The sequence below is a fragment of the Leptonychotes weddellii genome, chromosome 10 (genome assembly GCF_054177405.1).
Source record: "Leptonychotes weddellii isolate Sample4059 chromosome 10, ASM5417740v2, whole genome shotgun sequence".
NCBI lineage: Eukaryota > Metazoa > Chordata > Mammalia > Carnivora > Phocidae > Leptonychotes > Leptonychotes weddellii.
Window position 1 is genome coordinate 11,584,198 of NC_138378.1, and position 14,666 is coordinate 11,598,863.

Consider the following 14,666-nt stretch of genomic DNA (forward strand, 5'->3'; position numbering starts at 1 on the left):
CTCCTGCCCCAGGGCCTTTGCACTTGCAGTCTCCCCCTGCCTCGCCTGCTCTCCTCCAGAGTACTTCTTACCTCATGCTCCTCACCTCACTCAGCTCTCTGCTCAGATGTCACCTTGTCAGGGAGGCCACCTGAGTGCCCTGGTTAAGCACTTTCTGTTCCTCAGTGTCTCTTTATTCTATTTTATTTTTCTTCACTGTGAGTATTACTTAACATATCATATAGCTGTTTGTCTGTTGTTTTCCCCACTAGAGCAGAAAATCCATGCGGGCAGGGGTTTTGTTTGCTTTCTTCCTTGCTGGATCCTCAGAGCCTTGAACTGTGCATGGTACATTGTAGGCACTCGGTAAATGTGTCGTTTGAATAGTAGCCTGTTTTCTCCAGTGGCTTCTCTGGATTCTGCCCTGTATTTCTGCTGGGCTGGAGGTAGAGAGGCAGAGGCTGTGGGAAGAGTAGGGGCTTTGGATGCCTCTGCACCTGACATCTGTGGGCTCCTCGCTGGTACATTCAGGGTCAGCAAAGAACAGGGTTTATGGGGTTGTTTGGGGAGCCATCCCCCTACTGCTGAAGGACACACAGCCTGGCAGAGGGATCCTGAAGGGGGCAGGCTGATGGGGAGGGAGGAGAGGCCAACGGGCAGCTCTGAGCCTGCTTTATGCCCTCGGAGAGGAAAGGGCTGTAGGCCTTCTTCCCCAGCAGGTGGGGGACCCCTGATAATGCTGGTCAAATATGCCGAGAGGAGCTGACAGTTTCTGGTCTTCTGTTCAACAAGGAGAAGCACCTGCTATCTGCCAGGCCCTGTTCTAGGAGCTGGGGGTCCATAAAAACATTGGTTTCTCTTTTACATGCTGTTTTCTGCCTGTGGTGGTTCTAGCGACTCGGAATCCACAGCTGAAAAAGAGAATGTCTCCTCTTTGTAGATCCAACAGAAGTCCCAGACTTGACTCTCATTGGCCTCACTTGGGTCACATGGTCGTTTCTTCAGTCTGGCTCCAAGGTAGACAGGGTTTCTGTCCTCATGGTGCTGACATGATGGGGGACAGACCGGGAACAGAAAAACTGACAGGTAGTGACATAGTACAGATGTGAGGGGGTAAGACAGTCCTGGTGGGTGTGTTGAGAGGTACTCTTTGGAGCGGGTGGAAAGGAGAGCACTTCAGTAAAGTGCCTGCTTCATTTTCTAGATGTGTCACTACCTAGCTGTGTGGCCTCTGAGGAATCACTTAGACTCTCTGGGCCCATGTTAATTAGGACTGAAACGGGGCTACGTAAAAACATTGGCTCAGCAAACTAAAAAGTGAGTAGGGTCAAGCAAGCTTCAGGTCTGGGCTCCGTCCAGTTCTATGTATCGTCTCAGGAAGAGTCTCTCTCTTTTGGTCCAGTGCTCGGCTGTGCTCCCTCTGTGTTTTCTGCATGTGGTGGTTCTAGCGGCTCGGAATCCCATTGAAAAAGAATGTCTGGTTCTCTTTGTAGATCCAGCAAAAGTCCCCGACTTGACTCTCATTGGCCTGGCTCGGGTCACGTGCTTGTTCCTGAACCAATCATTGCAGATAAGGGAAATCAAATTGCTGATTGGCCAGGCCTGTGCCTCTGGGGAAGGGTGCAGTTAGGGCTTCCTTCTTCTGAGCCACGGAGACTGGGAATGGGGCACAAAGATTGGTTCCTAGAAGGAAAATCAAGGACAAGGAGTGAGTGAGAGTGGGCTGGCCAGAACGGTCAGAGCTGCAGCACAGACTTCATCCCCCCGACGTGTCCCACGTGAGCCACTGCGGTGCTGGGCCGGGGGCGGGCTGGGCTGGGGGGTGTTGCCCCTTCCTCAGGGCTGTCTGTCCCTTTGGCTTCCAGACTTCCCCCTGCTGTCCCTGGGGCCCCAGCTGAGCCTGCATGAGGATAGCCCTGTGGTCACCCTGACCGTGGACAACGTACACTTGGAGCATGGCGTGGTGTATGAGTATGTGAGCACCGCAGGTGTCAAGTGCCATGTGCTGGAGAAGATTGTGGAGCCCCGTGGCTGCTTCAGCCTCGCTTCCAAGGTCTCGCTGGGTGCTGCCCTGCCCTGGGGGATGGAGCACCTCATTCTCAGTTCCTCAAACTTAGCCTGGAGCCCTGAAGTCTAGTCGCCGCCCCACCACTTGGTAGCTGTGGGATTTAGGAGAGTAGCTTTTTTTTTTTTTCCCCTCTTTAGCCTCAGCTTATTTATCTGCAAAATGGGCCAGTAACAGACACTATCTCCCAGGGTTATTACTAGGCATACAGGAACCACTGTAGATAAACTGCTTAAGACCTTCCTTGGTGCACAGTGAGTGCTGAGTGGTTGTTCATGTTTCTGTAGATCCTCAAGGCGTTTGCTGCCGATGACAGTGTCTTTGTGCAGAACTGTGGGCGGCTCATGGCCCTGAACAACAACATCAAGACCATGTCCCACTACGAGTTCCGTAACATCTGTGACACCAAGCTGGAGAGCATCGGCCAGAGAATCGCCTGCTATCAGGAGGTACCTGCACCCCAGAGGGTCTCAGCCTGGGGTATTTTGGTTGTAAATGTCAAAATCCAACCCAACGTAGATTAAACAAACAGGAACATTTATTGGTTTATGTTACTGAAGAGTCCAGAGATGAACTTCAGGCATGGTTGCATCCAGGTGCTCAAACAGCCATCACACCATCACGAGAATGTGGCCTCTCTCCTTCTCGTGCCTTTGCTTTCCTGTGTTGGCTTCACCTTCAGGCAGGCCCTTCTTGCATGGTGACAAAATGGTTCCCAGTAGCTCTAGCCTTAGTGACCCCAGTAGAAAAGGAACTCAGTGGGAACTCTTATTGGCTTGGCTTGGGTCCCTTGTCTAGCCCTGTACCAATCACTGCAGGATTGCGAAGGCCAGCCTTCCCTACACCTCATGGACTGTGGGTTGGGGAGAGATGGTTCCTCAAGGATAGCTCAGGGCAGCTAAGATGAAGAAATGAATGTGGGTAGGGACTTGGAGGCCTTAGATTTCTCTATACCTTCCCTGAAATCTGGATGCAGTGAAAGGCAGTGTAGGGGAATCCATTTTTTCCATTTGAAGCTATTGGCATTTGTCCAGGTTTGGAATGTCTAGCCTAGGCTAGGATGAAGTGGGTGCTGGGGGTGGGTTAGCATTCCCAGGCCCCTGAATCATGACCCCATGTCCCCTACCTTTCTCAGTTTGCAGCCCAACTGAAGAACAGGGTCAGCCCACCCTTCAAACAAGCATCCCTGGAACCCCATCTGCTGTGTGGCCTGGACTTCTGCCCCACCAATTGCCACGTCAACCTCATGGAAGTGTCCTACCCCAAGACCACTCCCTCAGTTGGCAGGTCCTTCAGTATCCGTTTCGGTCGTAAACCCTCCCTCATCGGCCTTGACCCTGAGCAAGGTAACTGCATGTGTCTGTTAGATGTTGTGTTCAGGTCTATAGATACATAAATGGAACCATGTCAGGACGCCAGCAGTCCAGGGCTAGAATGGTGGCTCCCCAGTCAGTCATCCCCACCATCTCTAGATGTGGCTTCCTTCCTGAAGGATGCCTTATGATATAAAGTAGCTGCTGGAGTACCAGCCATCATGTCTGTATTCCAGTCAGGAAAAGTTTCATGGTAGTTAAAAGTATATTAGCACCAAACTGAAACTTTCTTTTTGAAGTCATCTAGTGGATTAAAAGAATATTTAACAGGGAGTTTTTCTCACTCATTGGGATCCTCGAAATACATTTGTATATTTCTGTCTAAGGGGTATAGGGGTGCCTGGAGGCTGTTTCCAAGTGAGCTCCCCCTCCCTCCACTGTAGGCCACCTGAACCCCATGTCCTATACCCAGCACTGTATCACCACCATGGCTGCCCCATCCTGGAAGTGCCTGCCTGCGGCGGACGGGGACCCCCAATACCAGGGCCTCAACGACAGCGGCTTTGGGTCAGCCAGTGAAACCACTGGCCAGGAGGACCGGGGCCTGAGCTTCCTACTCAAGCAGGAGGACCGTGAGATCCAGGGAGCATACCGGCAGCTCTTCACCAAACTGGATGTGGCCCTGAAGGAGATGAAGCAGTACGTCACCCAGATCAACAGGTGCGCTCCGACTCCAGAGGGAACAGGGCAGGGCGGGGGAGGGTCAGCATTTGCCAGCCTCAGCAATGGCGACATTTTGGGTAGAATAACCCTTTGTAGTGGCGGGGGAGGGGGGGTGCTGTCGGGTACCTTATAGGCGACTTAGCAATGCCCCTGGTCTCTATCCGCGAGATGCTGTAGCTCCCCCGGTCCGAGGTTGTGACAGCCAAAAATGTCCTCGGACGTTGCCAAATGCCCCCTGGGCGGGGGGTGGGGTGGGGTGGGGTGGGCAGAGTCCCCCTGATTGAGAACCACTGCTCTAGTGAAATAATGGATGTGGGCAGCAATCATTAGGAGAGGGTGACACTATTTGGAGAACGGTTTGGGGGGAGCTTTCTTTGCAGAAAGAGAGACAGCTGGACATGTCCTTTTTGGTGTCATGCCACAGGGCACACAATGGAAATGAGCGTCCTCCAGCCAAAGTCTGGGTCTCACTACTCGGCGATGGGATGTGGGGCGTAGAGGATGCTGAAATGGCATTTTGGGAATGCACTTGGCCAAATCCATAGGGTGGGTGAAGACAAGTGACCCAGTCTCTTTAACACATAAATGGTGGTGGGTGGGGAGCAGGTACAGGATGGAGGAGGAGGAGGAGAGACTTGAGACACACATAAGCCATGTGCAGCATCTGGACCTGGTCAGGATTCTGTTTTTAACACACCATCTGTGAAAAGACACCTTCGAGACTGTCAGGAACATTTGAATGTGCATGGGGGTACTAGATGGTATTAAGGAATTATTAATTTTGTTAGGTATGTTGATAGCAGTCTGGTTATGTTTGAGAGTGTATTTCTCGGCCTTGACACTATTGGCGTTTTGGGCAGGATCATTCTTTATTGTGGGGCCGTCCTGTATACTGGAAGATTTTTCGTGCGGAAGTGCCTCCCTTGTCCCCCGCGTCAGTTGTGACAAATAGGAATGTTTCTGGACATTGCTAAATGTGTACCTCTCAGGAAATGTGCTAAATTGCTAAATGTTTCCGGGGGGTGGGGGTGGGGTGGCAGTTAAGAACGTTGCTTTAAAAGAAAGTCCTTATGTAGAGACGTGTATGGAAGTATTTATGGGGGCAATTATATGCTATCTTAGATTTGTTTTAAATACTCCAGCAGAGGCAGAAGCCATGGGAACAAGTGAGGAGACAGAGGTGGGCCCTGAGGTGCCAAGGCTGCAGCTAGCTGCTGGGTACCTGGGGCTTCTCATACTGTTCCTTCTGCTTTTGGCAGTTGGAAATTGTCCATGATAAAGGAACAGTGATGTACTGTGCGACTTAGTCGCTTCACCTCTCTGAGCCTCACCTGTAAAATGGGGCTAATCCTAATACTGACCTTACTGAGGTGTAGTAGGATTATGTCAGCCAGGGTTTGTTGATCATTTGCAAGGTACCAGACATTTTTCTAAACATTTTGCGTTTTACATTTTAAGTCCCCCCCTTTTTTTTTCAAGATTTTATTTATTTATTTGACAGAGACAGAGAGAGCCCAGATAGGCAGAGCAGCAGGCAGAGGGAGAGGGAGAAGCAGACTCCCCGCTGAGCAGGGAGCCCGACGTGGGGCTCGATCCCAGGACCCTGGGATCATGACCTGAGCCTAAGGCAGACGCTTAACCGACTGAGCCACCCAGGCGTCCCTAAGGTCCCTTAATCTTTATAGCCGCCTAGGACATAGGTACTGATATGAGTCCATTTTACAGCTGAAGAAACTGAGTCTCAGAGAGGTTAAATAGTTGCTTTAGGTCTCTAAGCTGGGAAATGGTAGCATTGTGATTTGAATCTGGGGTCTGTCTTAAAACCCTATGCTCTTAACCATTATATTCTGTAGCAAGGACTGACAAACTGTGACCTATGGGCCAAATCCAGCCCAGCGCTCTGTCTGTTTTTTTCAAATAAAGTTTGATTGGAACACAGCCATGCCCATTTGTTTACATCTTGTCTGTGATGCTTTCCTACCACAGCAGCAGAGCTGAGTAGTTGAGTAGTAGCCGACTGTAGGCCTACAAAGCTGAAGAGATTTGCTCTCGGGGCATTTTATAGTCAGTTTCCTAGCTGTGTTCTGCGCTTTTGAGCCTCTTGCGGCTTCCCCATGAAATAAACCTCACGCCCCCTACAGGAGGGACGGTGTATGTGTATCTGCTGAGTTGCTGGCCGGCTTTTCAGGGAAGGGATTAGAAGCATTTGATGGCTCCCTGTGTTTTGGGTCAAAGGCGAGGCCCGAGGTCAGGGCCTTGTCTTGGGCCTCCCTCGAGGAGAGTGAAGCTGTGGGCCTGTTCCTTTAAGTTGACACTCTTTGCTCCCACAGGTTGCTGTCCACCATCACGGAGCCCACCTCTGGTGGGTCCTGCGATCCCCCCTTGGCCGAGGAGGCCTCATCCCCGCCGCTGGTCAGCGAAGAGAGCGAGATGGACAGGGCCGACCACGGGGGCATCAAGAAGGTGTGCTTCAAGGTGTCTGAGGAGGATCAGGAGGACTCGGGCCATGACACCATGAGCTACCGTGACTCCTACAGGTGACGGCATCTCGTGGGGGTCATGTGGGGTTTGATGTGGATGGTGAGGGGGGACAGCTGAGGACACTGATCCATGGGAAGTCGGAATCAGCGGGACATTTCCTGGAAAACAGTGGGATGGAGCAATGTTCTAAACCGTTTGGTTCTGGGAGGTTCTCTGAGCTCCCCAAAGCACATCCCAGATGCCCCCTTTGGCTCTCCTGCCCCGAGGCTGGCGTTCCAGGGCCTGGCCCCTTGTGGTCCCTTGTGGTCCCTTGTGGTCCCCACCCACTTGTTTTGCCGCAGTTCCGCTTGCACTTGTTGTTGGAATGTGGGCAAAGAAAAAGTCAAGATCTGCTGTTTTAAAACTCAACATAAGACATATGGTTCCTACAATAAACGCCGTTTATTTTTATTTGATTCAAGGAGGAAGAGTTTTTTTCTCCCCCTCTGAGAGGATCCGAATTGTTTTCCTACTGGTTAAGTTAATTATAACCAGATCAGTGAAGTCCTAATTAGTGGGTTAAGTAACACTAAAAACTCAGTTTCCCATCATAAACCATATAGCGGGTAAATAGAATTTCATACCTCGCACTGTGGTCTCCAGTGAAAGGTTATGTAACGTTTGACCATTGTGAGTAAAGTAGAATCTTACAGGGCGCTTCAGAAAATATGGAACTGGCCAAATGGGACAAGAAAACCCTTCACCCCAGCACCCCCATATTCTTTCTGTCTTTGGGGGATCCACTGGTCGGTGTTCTGGCTTGCTGTTTACACATCAAGATGCTCTGGCTAACTGGGTGCTCTGTGTCCTTGGAGCCTCCTGTCCATAGTCCAAGAGTTCCATTCTTACATTTTTGGGTCCTCCGATTTTTCCCTTAATTGTCAAAAAGGTGAAGGAAAGAATTGTGGGATTGTGGGTTTTGATCCCTTGTGCTTTCTGAGCTCCCGGGACAGTCCCCGTCCTCACGAGGTCACAGCCAGGCTGGAGAGAGAACTAGAGCCGTGTGGCTGAATGTGGCGCATGCAGGTGTGTTCAGGGACAAGGCTGTCCCTCGGGAGGAGTGACAGAAGTTCCATACAGATGGAAACGATCCACTGCCCTGCTACTGTTTCTGCATTTCTGTGCTGGGGCCGAAAAATGTTTCCCCACTGTCAGACGTGGAAAACCCACCCAGACAACCTTCCTGGTCTCTGGTGCTGGGGGTGTAGGGGCCAGGGGTTTGGTCTCCACTCCGGAAAGTGGGTTCCGGGAGCTGGGACCAGAAGGTGTGATCCAGAGGGTGACTCATCCCTTCCTCTGTGCCCCTTTGCAGTGAGTGTAACAGTAACCGGGACTCGGTCCTGTCCTATACCAGCGTGAGAAGTAACAGCTCCTACCTGGGCAGTGACGAGATGGGGTCTGGTGAGTGCAGTGGCTTGGGCTCCCAGAGAGCAGGCTGCCTACCAGGATTTTGTTTTGCTTATTTTGATTTTATTATACTTTGTATTATTTTGTATTACTTTGCATAGAGTAGTGGTATATTTCCTTTCTATCACTTAGTCAGCAACTGTTTATTGAGCACCTACTGTGTGCTGGGACCTCAGCAGTGAATGGAAAGACAAAGGTCCTGGCGCTCGTGGATGAAGCATATGGCGGATATGATGACTGATGTCACTTAAGTAGGGTGACCTGACGGTCTCCATAAAAATGACGCATGCTCAAACCAACATTTCAAATGACCCAGAAAAGTGCAAAGGAAGTACATGAAAGTAAGTCAGAGTCTCACCCCGTCCCCCAGAAGTGACCAGTGGTGGTATTTGGAGATCACTGGTGAGCGTGTATTTCTGCACAGATGGACATGTGGGTGGATGGCCAGCTGGACACACAGAAATAATAATTTCTAAATGAGATTAGACTGTATTTGCAGCTTTTACTGAAGGACTGAAATTTGTTTTTATTTTAGTTTCATTGATTACGGCCTTTAAAAAATTTATTTTGTGCATAGGTCATACATTCATATGGTTCCTATTTCAGAAGGCACGAGAGGGTGGGTGATGACAAGCCTCTCTCCTGCCCTCATCACCCGGCCACTGGTTCCCCAGCTCCCACTGTCCCTGCTGCCTTCTGGGCTCATCCCGAGCTTGTTGTGCCTACAGATTTAATTGTAATTATGCTTCAGTTTAACAGAAGAAAAAGAAGCTCAAGTGAAATTGACAATATTGCTGAACTTCAGATAAATATTTCATCACATAAGATGTTTAGCCGCATAAAGCGTCCCTAGGGAGGTGTTAGGCAGGAGCTTATGTGTGGCAGCTGATTTAACTCAAACAGCTGGGAGATGAATCTGGAAAACTTGGGATCCAGCTCTTTTTCTCTGGTTTTCTGGCTCCTCATTTGTAGAATGGAATAGTAGCAATGACTTGCCATTGTGTAATGCTTTAGTTCCTGGTGTCCCTTTTGCAGATGAAGGAACTGAGGCTCAGAGAGGGCAAGTGATTTGCCCAGTGTCACACAGCCAGGATCTGAGTCTGCCAGACTCCAAATCTGCCTTGGGTTTTGGAACTCTGTCGCTATACTGCCTTCTTGGCAAAGAGGTTGGGAAGGTGTGGATGGGGCAGGGATGGTTGATGGCCATGGCTTCTTCTTTCTTTCAGGGGATGAGCTTCCCTGTGATATGCGGATCCCATCAGACAAGCAGGACAAGCTTCACGGGTGCCTGGAACATCTCTTTAACCAGGTAGGACGTTTGTCCCCGCCCCTGGCCTGACCTCGGGGTCCTCCCATCACCCCTGGTGAGAACAGATAAGCCAGGAGCTGGGGCTGTGGGTCACGTCCCCTGGAGGGCTGCAGGGGCCAAACTAACCTGGAGCTTCCTGCCACCCAGGTGGACTCCATCCACGCACTCCTCAAGGGGCCAGTCATGAGCAGGGCTTTTGAAGAGACCAAGCATTTCCCCATGGACCACAGCTTGCAAGGTGAGCAGACAGGAGTCCCAAGGCTGGGAATGGCGTCTTGCACCCAGCAGGGAGACAGCCTGCCATGGGGAATGCGTGCTGGACGGGGCAGGACACCTCGGTCGTAGTCTCAGCTTTGTCCCTCTCCTGCCAGATGGTTGTGGGCCAACCCCGGGGTCAGCAGGTTCAGCTCCTGGGCAATATCCACCCACAGCTTGTTTCGTTTTCACAAGCTGAGAATTAATTTTTTTTTTTTTTTTGAAGAGTTGTAAAAATAAAGACAGAGACTATTTGTAATAGAGACCATATACCTGCAAAGCCTAAAACAGTTCCTATGTGGCTCTTTCCAGAAAAAGTTTGTGGACCCCTGGACTGGTCCTGAGCCTTCCCTGGCCTCCATCTGCCTGTTTGTAACATGGGGGGAGGACTGGCCAGGGACTTGCCAAATTCCCACATCCCCCCTTCATCATTTTAGCTGCATTCACAGATCCTACTTATATCTTCACATTTTTTAAAAACATATTCATTTGCTGTCTTTGTTATTATTGACATAACTTTTTGGGAAAATATTTTCCTTTTAAAAATTTAATTTTGAAAAGAACTTATTTAACCTCCCTATGTATAAGGAAAACCAGTGTAACATGCCATAAAATAATGGTTACCATGATGCTAAATCCAATGGAAGCATCAACAAAAAAAATGTCATCATACTGTCATTAGGTACTGTTGCCTGCTCAGGGCTCTTTGTGCTTTCATGAGAGGGATTAGTGAGTTAAAGAAGCATTAAGGATTTACCAGAACCAAATTGACACTTTATTCTTGAAATGATTGAGAGAAAGAGAATTGACATTTATGTCCTCCCACCAGCCTTTTCTCCCGTTTACCTATCCACTCCCCATCTATGTACTCACCCACCGACTCGTCCACATACCCACACACCCACTACCCATCCACTGTCCATCCCTCCACTGACTCATCAACATGCCCCGCACTGACCCACCCACCCACTGACCATCCATCTACTCATACTCACTTACCCACATACTCACCCACCCACCTACCACCCATCCTCTGTCCCTCCATTCATCCGTCCATCCATTGACTCATCTACATGCCCACCCACCCACCATCCATCTACCAACTCATCCACATGTCCATCCACCCACTCACCCACCATGCATCCACCCATCCACCTGCTTGTCTACACACCCACCCACCCACCACACATCCACATGCCTACCCATCACCCACCACCCACCCACTGTCCATCCATTCATCACTCATCCACATGCCCACCTACCCACCATCCATCCATTCATCCATCCATCCATCCACCCACCCAGTCACCCACTTGTCTACACGCCCACCCACCCACCACCCATCCACTGTCCATCCATTCACCCATTCATTCACCTACTCATCCATGCACCCACTCACCTACCTACCATCCTTTCAGCCATCCATACATCTATCCATCCAGTAATTCCAAAGAACCAGCTTGTGCCAGGCCTTGTGCTGGGTGCTTGGGACCCTGAGATGGATGTGATACTGCCCCTGACCTCAAGGAGCTCTCGGTTAAGTGCAGGAGTTGCTCCTAAATAAGGGTAGGAAGTGGTGAGGCGTGGGAATGTCCTAGCTTCTCTGCCCCTCCTGCTGTCTCATGATCATCTCTCCCAGGGATGGGCCTCAACAAGCAGAAATGTCAAACTCAGAGAAACCACAAATATCTCAGAAACCTGAGACTTCATAGGAGGAAAAGAGGCCAAAGGACAGTGGCCTGGCCTTTGAATGGTCCTGCTGGGGGCCAGGTTCAAATCCGTCTCTGTCATTACCTAGCTGTGTGACTTTAGGCAAGTCTCTGTGCCAGGAATTCCCTCTCTATATAGGGAAAAGGTTATAACTCATGTGCCAGCTCAACTGGTTGTGGCTGTAAGGAGGTAGTATCTGAGAATTTTTCTGTGACTATGTCCAGACTTGGGAGGATGCAATGATTGATTTTTTTTTAAGATTTTATTTATTTATTTGAGAGAGAGAATGAGAGGCGGGAGGGTCAGAGGGAGAAGCAGATTCCCCGCTGAGCAGGGAGCCCGATGCGGGACTCGATCCCGAGACTCCAGGATCATGACCCGAGCCGATGGCAGTCGCTTAGCCAACTGAGCCACCCAGGCGCCCCGCGGTGACTGATTTGTGATGTCTGCATTGGATTGGTATAGCTGCGAGAAGCTGCAGGCTCAGACTAGAGGGAAGGAGTGCTGACGTTGATTAGTGATACCTGCCATGAGTGTGGTATTATGAATCAGTAGCACACTTACCATGGATTTGCCCTCCATGGACTGGTTAATTCCCAAGAGTCCTGCCAGCATCCTTGATCTAGGATTCTGAGCTTTGGAATCTGGTAATGGGATATTGGCCTTTGTGCCATCGTTCTTCAAAGCTACCTCTGTCACTTTCCTGCCCCAGAGTTCAAACAGAAAGAAGAGGGTACAATCCGTGGCCGGAGCTTGATCCAGATCAGCATCCAGGAGGACCCCTGGAACCTCCCCAACTCAATCAAGACCCTGGTGGACAACATTCAGAGATATGTGGAAGGTGATTTGGGCAGGGAAGGATGTTTTGTGGCCTTCAGCTCTTAATGTAGAATGTAGAAAGATCAGGAATGGGTCTGTCTCCATGTCCCATGTCTGTCCATGCGTAGGGGAACAGGAAGAGCAGGTGCCCCTTTCTCAGCTGAGTGTCCTGGCCTGGGCATGGACCTGGGCCTGGTATGCACTTGACCTGGGAACTACTGATCCTGGGTGCCTGGGGCTTCCTTGCAGTCAGAAGGCTGAGAAGGCTGAACTGGTTTCCTGCTCTGGCTCCGAAATTGTGGATTTAATTCAATTCCTTATATTTGTTATTAAGGTCACAAGCTGGGGGCCCACAGGTAGGTTTGGATGCTATCGCATTAAAAAATGTGAATCCACTGTCAGCACTTATAATCTAAGATCTCACGTAAAAATCTAGGTTTCTGGGGGTGCCTCGGGGGCTCAGTCTGTTAAACATCTGACTCTTGGCTTTGGCTCAGATCATGATCTCCGGGTCGTGAGATTGAGTCCCGTGTCAGGCTCCGCACTGAGCATGGAGCCTGCTTGGGATTCCTTCTCTCCCTCTCCCCCCACACCCACTCACACGCTCGCTCTCTCAAAAAAAAAAAAAATTTTTGGATTTCTGGCTGCTCTTGAACAGTCAGAAGATCTGGCAGGTAATAGACCTGTAGTCCCACATTCATACTCGGCTAGAGAGGAGGGGCCGAGGGTGCCTTCCAGTGCCCCACACTCCCCAGCCCTCCCTGAGGCCTGGTGTCCGCTTTATGCTTTCGACGTGACCTCTCGGGTCCTTGGCAGTGTTTGAGCCCCGGCCTCCTGGGTTGGAGGGACCCTAGGGCAGCAGGGGGTGCTAGGCCTCAGGGCCATCCCCCAGGAGGAGCAGCCTCTGAGTTGGAAGTCTGTGTTGGCCCCGAGCCATCCCGTTTTCCAAACTATAATCAGTTAAGAGTGTGGACTCTGGAGCCGGATTGCCAAATCTCAGCTCTCTCATGCTGGGCTGTGTGGTCTTGGCAAGTTCTTTGGCCTCTGTGCCTCAGTGCCTTCATGTGTAAAATGGGCTCATAGGGCTACCGCGCTCCCGTGTTGTCGCGGGAATTAAATATCAGTGCGGTAAAGCACTGTGTTGGGCACCTGGCACACAGGAAGCCGTCGGGAAGTGGTCTCTGTAGGTGCTTTCACTACCACGGCAGCCTGTGCCTCGGGCCTCTCCGCGACAGAAAGGCTCCCAAGAGGCCGACTCTGAAGGCCTTTCCGACTTTTCTCGTAAGCCCCCTCTGGGCCCAGGAGCGAGGATGTGAGGCCTGAGCTTTGTCCATGTGTGTGCAGGGCCGTGACTGCCTAGCATGTGCACAAGTACCCGAGGACACGCCTGAGTGTATGTCCACGTGTGTGTGTCCATGCGCGTGTGCGAGGCTCCTGGGCTCTGGCCCACAAGTTGGAGGGGCTGGTTTCAGCGTCTTTTTAGTGGGCACATGGAAACAGATGCGGCTGACAGTTGAGGTTCCATCCCCTGGACGTCTGGGGTTTCTGGAATTCACCCAGTAGGCAGCGGAAGCTTCCTTAGCACAGCGGTGTGTGCGTGTGTGTGTGTGGGGGGGCTTCACCACAGGGGTTCTGAGCCCCTGGGCCATGGGGAGGGCCCGGCTCCATGGTACCTTTTTTTTTTTTTTTTTTAAGATTCTATTTATTTATTTGAGAGAGAGAGAGCACAGAGCACAAGCTGGGGGTGCAGGGCAGAGGGAGAGGGAAGAGAAGCAGACTCCCCACTGAGCAGGGAACCCCACATGGGGCTCGATCCCAGGACCCCAAGATCACGACCTGAGCCGAAGGCAGACACTTAACCAACTGAGGTGCACCCCTCTACCACACCTCTTGCTGACTCTTCTCAGCCCATCTTTTCTCTGCCTTCTCCTTCCAGATGGGAAGAACCAGCTGCTCCTGGCCTTGCTGAAATGCACAGGTGAGGCCTTTGAAGGGGCAGTGTCTGTGATTGGCACATGCCAGTGTGTCCAGGAGAGGCCGTCCTGGCGGGGCTCTCTTGATTGCAGTCCAGGGAGACCTCTTCTGCCGGCCAAGGTCGACTTTCCCATGGTCATTCGGGCCCGCTTGGGGGGAAAGTAACATCATGGCCTCTAGCCCCTCTAAGAACTGCTTAGATCTCACTTCTTCCTCTTGTGTCCAACGGACAAGTCTCAGGGCCCTGGAGTCAGGAGCCCTGTCTCTTGCCATCTTCTGGGCCTGGGTGGATCTTGATGGGGGCACAGGATACAGGGTGACGAGTAGGGACTCCTTGCCTGTAGTGCTGTCAGCCCCAGCCTGGGACTCGCTGCCCAGCAGACAGTGGGGAAGAAGAAAGGGCTGATGGTGGGCTGGGCGGGGCGGGGGGAGGGGGTTGGAGGGGCTCTCTGTTCCTCCCTTCTTTCCAGAAGGTCTCAGCCAACGGGCAGCTAAAATAGGATCTAGGTCAAAATCGGTCACTGAAAACTAGTCGACAGAAGCCAGTCATCAAAAATAATCTTTTCCAGAAGACCCTGTACAACTGATGGAT

General features: G+C 51.1%; 1 protein-coding gene across 3 annotated transcripts in view; it reads left to right on the forward strand.

The window, feature by feature from the left end:
* The window catches only part of PREX1 (phosphatidylinositol-3,4,5-trisphosphate dependent Rac exchange factor 1), a 170,676-nt gene that overhangs the window by 143,288 nt on the left and 12,722 nt on the right, over nt 1-14,666 (forward strand). For 2 of the 3 annotated variants that reach the window (XM_006735441.3, XM_081832606.1), the window contains exons 22-31: nt 1,845-2,032; nt 2,332-2,493; nt 3,180-3,390; nt 3,801-4,077; nt 6,411-6,617; nt 7,913-8,001; nt 9,234-9,316; nt 9,464-9,554; nt 11,994-12,122; nt 14,037-14,078. In XM_006735441.3, coding sequence (XP_006735504.1) covers nt 1,845-2,032; nt 2,332-2,493; nt 3,180-3,390; nt 3,801-4,077; nt 6,411-6,617; nt 7,913-8,001; nt 9,234-9,316; nt 9,464-9,554; nt 11,994-12,122; nt 14,037-14,078 — 1,479 coding nt within the window. The remainder of the gene's footprint in view (nt 1-1,844; nt 2,033-2,331; nt 2,494-3,179; nt 3,391-3,800; nt 4,078-6,410; nt 6,618-7,912; nt 8,002-9,233; nt 9,317-9,463; nt 9,555-11,993; nt 12,123-14,036; nt 14,079-14,666) is intronic. The other variant, XM_081832605.1, reaches the window with a different exon arrangement.